This window comes from Chironomus tepperi, unplaced genomic scaffold (genome assembly GCF_022539635.2).
Source record: "Chironomus tepperi strain 1889 unplaced genomic scaffold, CSIRO-AGI_Ctep_v1 contig_219, whole genome shotgun sequence".
Taxonomy (NCBI): Eukaryota; Metazoa; Arthropoda; class Insecta; order Diptera; family Chironomidae; genus Chironomus; species Chironomus tepperi.
The window spans coordinates 2,163,644-2,169,744 of record NW_027226341.1 but is presented as its reverse complement, the minus strand read 5'-3'; the positions used below and the strand labels follow the sequence as shown (position 1 = coordinate 2,169,744).

At 28.6% G+C, this 6,101-nt stretch overlaps 2 protein-coding genes across 3 annotated transcripts; one reads left to right on the top strand and one right to left on the bottom strand.

Annotated features, from left to right (window-relative positions):
* Positions 1-955: 955 nt before the first annotated feature.
* Positions 956-2,525, bottom strand: LOC139090765 (gastrula zinc finger protein XlCGF26.1-like). Its single transcript, XM_070640585.1, has 4 exons — positions 2,343-2,525; positions 1,612-2,280; positions 1,277-1,540; positions 956-1,213 (listed from the first exon to the last, which is right to left on the bottom strand). The coding sequence occupies exons 1-4, from the start codon at positions 2,454-2,456 to the stop codon at positions 998-1,000; spliced, it is 1,263 nt and encodes a 420-aa protein (XP_070496686.1). The 5' UTR covers positions 2,457-2,525; the 3' UTR covers positions 956-997.
* Positions 2,526-2,597: 72 nt separating this feature from the next.
* LOC139090611 (leucine carboxyl methyltransferase 1) lies at positions 2,598-6,079 on the top strand. Of its 2 annotated transcripts, XR_011544439.1 has the most exons (7): positions 2,598-3,087; positions 3,294-3,477; positions 3,542-3,682; positions 3,764-3,974; positions 4,048-4,242; positions 4,307-5,228; positions 5,413-6,079. XR_011544439.1 is itself a non-coding variant. In XM_070640387.1 (6 exons), exons 1-6 carry the CDS (start codon positions 2,866-2,868, stop codon positions 4,341-4,343), a joined length of 990 nt encoding a protein of 329 aa, XP_070496488.1. In that variant the 5' UTR covers positions 2,598-2,865; the 3' UTR covers positions 4,344-5,355. The 2 variants fall into 2 exon arrangements, 1 of the variants encoding a protein (XP_070496488.1); XM_070640387.1 differs by lacking the exon at positions 5,413-6,079 and having other exon boundaries at positions 4,307-5,355.
* Positions 6,080-6,101: the final 22 nt, after the last annotated feature.

Sequence of the window (6,101 nt, the reverse complement as noted above, 5' to 3'; positions counted from 1 at the left end):
GGATACTGAATATAATCATGATAAAGTGAATATTTGCAAATTTATTTTAATTCTCTTCATTAGCGTGAAAATTGTTTGAAAATACACAGTCGGGAAAATAATCCACATCATCAATGATCCGAAAATATGTATAATCAATGGAATATTGATAACTGGTATATGAAAAATAAAATTTAATCTCCATCAATTATACAAGGCCAAAATAATATCCATTGACATAGATGGTAGGGAAATATTTCAAAATATATTTTAATTCTAATTTGCATAATGTTGGGATATTAAGCACGCTTTATCAAACATCCACGCACGTAAATAGGGATTGAAATTTACTGAAAACTCTTTTCATAGAATTTTAATTATCGAAAAATTTGTTACCCATTGTTCATTTTAATTTGAATATAGAGGCGATATTGGGATGAGTATTGTTTTAGAAAATTTGATCATAGCTGAATATGTAGATATGAGAATTGATAGTTTATCAATTTTTTGAGTTGCAATTTATATCCCAAACACGTTCCGACTGTTCTCTATTACTTTCATACTTTCAATCAATTTTTGATACACGAGAAGCATAGATATATATTACATACTCATGCATTGTTGTGATTCAGATAGGCTTACTTTTATATTTTTATGGATATCAGGAAAAAATGGATAAATTTGCATAACATTCATGTGAAATAAGCATTGGTTTTCATGATGCTCAGCCATATATACCTCAATTCATTACTCTGTCTTGTATCCTTTCTTCTATTTATAAAGCTTACCATTTTTATACATTACAGAAAATGTCATTGTTAAGTTGAAGCACAATACGATTTTATCTATGTGTGGTACTTATATTAGTTTGCTGGCTTTTATCAACTTATTCTCAAACGTGACAAATTGGCTTCATCAATTGACTTTTTTTCTTCCTATATCTTTGTGGGATTTATAACAAAATGAAAGATTATATTCCTTTCTTAAAATTATCTTAAGAAAACTACAAAAACTCAATTTATTCAGTTTTAAACCCTGAAACTGACATATTAAGGAGTTCGTTAATCTTTGGTAGATTAACTGATTTTCTATTGCTTTCAGTTTTATCCGAAGCTGCAAGTTCTGTAGGATGAACTTCTCTTTTGTGTTTTCTACAATTTGGACCATTCTTAAACACTTTGGGACAGAAGTCACATTTGTATGGACGAATATCAGAATGAATAATTAAATGTTCCTGTTGTGAAGAAGAAAAGTAAAATTAACTTATTTAAATTTCCAGATGTTCACAATTTTCTACCTTGTATGTTTTTGTTCGTTTAAATTCAGCTCCGCAAATCTCGCAGGTATGAAGTATTAAATTACTATGAACTTTTTCGTGTTGCTTGAGTGTTCTCCTGGAATTCAATTTTAAGTCACATATTGCACATTTATATTCAGTTACAGAATGTGTATCAATATGGTTTGTCAAAGTAGATGCCGTTTTATACTCTTTATTGCAAATTGGACAAACGTGCTGCTTTACATTTGAATGGATTTTCATATGCTCTGTTAGTGAACCTTTCTGAAATGAATGAGGAACATGAAGACATTTTTAGATATCTGACAAGAATAATGCTAATAATATTTGCTTACAGTTGCAAATTTTTTGTGACATGAAGTGCATGAAAATTGTCTATCCATATGAAACCATTTAACGTGATTATTAACTGCTGTTTGACTGGATAAGAATTTTCCACATTCTTTGCACTCGAAAGTTTTCCTTTCTGTACTGGAAGTATGAATAGATTCATGATTCGCCAAAAGCTTCTTATTCGAAAACCTTTTACGGCATATATTGCATTTATACAATTTCTCATTCTTTAAATGTAGATCCATATGAGATTTCATTAAATTAACTGTAGACGTGTTGTGTCCACATTTGTCACAAGTCAAAAGATTCAATCGAATTTTGCTTTCAATTTTCGGAGGTAATGTTGGATTCAAAATTCTTATGCTTTGCTTTTCTGGAAATTTTTCTTGAATAATTTCAATTGGATTATCAAAACTTTCGGTTTCGACCAGCGGCTGAATTTCTCTGTTATCAACAATTTGAACTATTACTTCATTATCATCCAGTTCATCCAAATCTTCATTCAAATCATATTTTGACTTGATATCCCTTATATCAGCATTTTTGTTTCTCATTAATTCCATCAAACATTTTTCAACTGATTCATATCGTTTTGTGTATCGTTCTACATCAATTAAGAACTTGTGACATTTAGAACAGATATTTTTTGGACATCCAGGTAGATTATAATTCTAAAATAATGCAAAAGCATTCATTAACATGGGAATTTAGTTAAAAATTTTATTAAAATTACCACTAAAGAATATTCTCCAATTTTTTCTTGCATTTTTACTGGTAAGGACTGAATTGATATATCCACAAAGTTGTCTCGAGCACATAGAAAGCACCAATTACTAAACGAATACATTTTTTTATCCAGATATTACTGTTAAATTTATTAAACTAAAATTCAGTTTCAAAACATTGAAATGTAAACATTGATTGAGATGTAAACTGACAAAATTTGAATTTTTAAAAAAATAACTGTCATAACGGCCGACAGATGTCACTTTTTTAAGAAGATAAAAATTTTCATTGCTTTGAATATATCTTGGCGGAAAAATTGAAAAATTAACATACTTTACGGTACATAGAAGTAAAATAAGTGTATTAGAAGTGTAATTTGGTATTTGAGAGTGTTAACAGACGTAAAAGCGTGTGAAAACATTTTTAATTAGGCTAAGAAAAGCAAATTTTCAATATTTCGAAGTTCAAAAAAAATCATAACAAGAAGAAAATAAATTGTGCAAGTCAAATTAATTAGAAATTTATAAAAAATGATGGATAGACAATTGTCTTTTCATGGAGACGAGTCTGGAGTCATTGCCACGAATGACGATGCTTCAGAATCAAAAAGATCTTGCGTGAAATTGGGTTATTATCATGATGACTATTTGCAAAGTTTTGTTAAACTATCTGAAAAGAAGGCTCCAGAAATCAATCGTGGATATTATGCTCGAGTTAAAGGAATAGAAATATGTATAGAAAAGTTTCTTAAGGTATGTAAACTCTTAATTATTCAATTAATTTAAAATCCTATATTCTCATTTTCATTTGACCATGACCTTTTTTTCATTACATTATGTACGACTTTACTTACTCTTATAATAATAATAATATAGAAAGGGAATAAAAATTTATCATCTTCTCATTTTTTTTCTTCACTTATTTTCATCACTGCTACAAAAAAAATTTATTCATATAGAAAACTGGCGACAAATGTCAAATAATTAATCTTGGTTGTGGCTTCGATACACTGTATTGGAGACTTCGCGATGCAGGTCATATGGTGCAGAATTTTATAGAGCTCGATTTTCCCACAGTAACAGCAAAGAAATGTTATCAAATTAAAAGAAATAAAGTATTGTTGGAAAAGATTAACATTGAAGGTGAGAATCAGAACTGCTTTAAGCTTTGCATACATAAATCATTTATATGTTGTTTTTTTTACAGACGGAGAGATTAAATTCAGTCCTACAGATTTGCACGCACCAAATTATCATATTGTTGGAGTGGATTTAAGATCAGTTGATGAAGTGGCAAACAAACTGAAACAGTCGGATGTTGATTTTCAATTACCAACAATTTTTCTATGTAATCAAACTCCTCTTCTCTTATAATATTAGATTTAAAATTATCTATATTTCTTTCTTCTATGTCTTTATTATGGTACAGCTGAATGTGTCCTTGTTTATATTGAGACTGCCAATTGTAATAATCTACTGAAATGGATATCATCAAATTTCACATCAGCTGCATTTGTCAACTATGAGCAAGTAAATATGAATGATAGGTTTGGTGAAGTAATGTTAGGCAATCTTCGTGCTCGAGGCTGTAATTTGGCAGGAGTAGAATCATGTTTATCTTTAGACACCCAAATACTGAGGTACAGTTGACCTTAAATATCAGATATATAGAAAAATTACAGCCTTGACATTTTCGCATTCATCTATTTTTAGATTTGTCCAAAATGGATTCACAGGTGCTCGAAGTTGGGACATGTGCCAGATTTATGATAGTTTACCAACATCTGAGCGACATCGAATTGAAAAAATTGAGATGCTTGATGAAGGTGAATTGCTCGTACAACTGTTTCAACATTACTGCATTACAGTCGCATGGAATGGAGAACTATTTCAAGACATTGAAATAACGTAATTACTTACATGACTTTAAATACTTACTTTAGCTAATTTTGTATAATTTTGCCATTTTTAGGGTTGAAAAGAGACTATCCACATTAATGATCGATTAGATTCATCACCAATATAACTTTATGACTTAACTATCCATTGTTATTTACCGCATTATCTTCATCCTCTGATTCCTATTTTGTTTTTTCTAAATGAAATCCTCATAAAGCTCTTTAAGACTTTTACCAAAAAAATCTAAACCTTGAACCTTTTACCATTTGATTGGTTGTAATTTGATGATTACAAATAAAAATTTATTGTATTACATTAATTTCGTTTTCGACAATCAAATTTCACTGCAAAAAGAGAGAAGATAAAAATTTAATTAAGTGTTATCATCAATAATGAAATATAAAGACGATAAAAAAGTACATTTAAAAAATGGTGAAAAGAATTTTCTCATATTGTAAAGTGCACAAAAGTTATCTTTTGTTGTTGCTATGATTTATAAGTGTTTCATCAATTAATAAACAAAATTGATTAATTGTAGGTAGGAAGTGAAAATGATAAGAATTAAATGAACAAAAATTATGAAAACAAGAATGAGATTAGAGTATAGAATTTTTTGCACTGTCCATAATGTTCCAAATCAGTTGAGTAAATATGATTCATAGGATGTCAAGTAGAGCTTAGTAATTCGTTAATTAGTAATTCTGAGTAAGTTATCAATTTTATGACTGTTACTTGAATTCTTTTGACTAGTTTCTGAACAATTAGCAAATTACTTCCATCCTAAAGCTTCAGAGCTCGAAGTCGGCTTGAATGGAGTCAAGTTGACTTGAGTCGACTTCGAGCTCTGCTTGATACTAAGACTACAAAAACATCATTTGCCGTAGAATTCTCTTAAATATTTAATTTTATTAAATTGGTACTTTAACAGAATTTATGGCTTCATGATAATTCGGAATGCGTGATAGAACACAGTCAGCTGAATCAGTCTCATTCTTGTAAATATTAAACACGTAAAGAATATTTTTCCCTGTGCTAGTGATAAGTATTGAAAAATTAGACTTGATGTATATTTAAAAAAAAATATTGACTAAATTGGATATTTTAAATTTTTATTCCTCTTCATACCTAATAATTTTATATATCACACACACAATTTTACCATAACATTTTCATTTATAGATTAATCGATTTGAGAAGGAAAAATATTAAGGAACAAGATGAATGAATATAAAAATTGCATACATATTTTTGCTAGTCAAACGTATTTAAAAACAAAATGAGCATGTGAATGGAAAATTTAATGAAGTAAAACTAGTTTTATTTGCTGAATAATCCTGTAATTTTTAAGTGCAAGGATTGTAAAGTCATGAATTGATGCTTGACGTTTTTAAACATTTATGTCAGCTGACAATTTTCTCTAAGAGATGTAAGTTTGTAAAATAAAGTTTATTAAGGAATGAATTTTAAAAACCTCAAGTATCAATCCATTCAATCATTATAGAATGATTATAACTTTACGGATCTTTAAGGAAGAAAACAATTATTTTTTGAATGTAACTTACCGTAATAAATAATATGAGTATGCTGTTTACAAGTTATGACATATGACAATTATAAATCTCAAATAGAATTGATATAATATCAAGGAAGGAATACTTCCTTATATGACATAAATTGTGAACTCTAGCTCTAAGCTACAAAATAAAATATTTTGAATGGAGTAAAAAAAGTATGAAGTAAGTCAAAAAAGAATAAATTATCTAAGATTGAAAATAATGCAGATGAGGATATCTGTAAATGTAATTTTTCCTGTTTCGAATAAATGAAGTTTAAATTGAAAACTGAATTTAATCGCAGTAAGCATTAAA

Coding starts and splice junctions, on each gene's coding strand:
- LOC139090611 (XM_070640387.1), top strand. CDS start 2,866: ATGATGGATAGACAATTGTCTTTTCATGGAGACGAGTCTGGAGTCATT. Junction 3,478..3,541: donor GGAAAAGATTAACATTGAAG/GTGAGAATCAGA, acceptor TTTTTTTTACAG/ACGGAGAGATTAAATTCAGT. Junction 4,243..4,306: donor TTTCAAGACATTGAAATAAC/GTAATTACTTAC, acceptor TGCCATTTTTAG/GGTTGAAAAGAGACTATCCA.
- LOC139090765 (XM_070640585.1), bottom strand. CDS start 2,456: ATGTATTCGTTTAGTAATTGGTGCTTTCTATGTGCTCGAGACAACTTT. Junction 2,281..2,342: donor TTGGAGAATATTCTTTAGTG/GTAATTTTAATA, acceptor GCATTATTTTAG/AATTATAATCTACCTGGATG. Junction 1,541..1,611: donor GTCACAAAAAATTTGCAACT/GTAAGCAAATAT, acceptor CATTCATTTCAG/AAAGGTTCACTAACAGAGCA.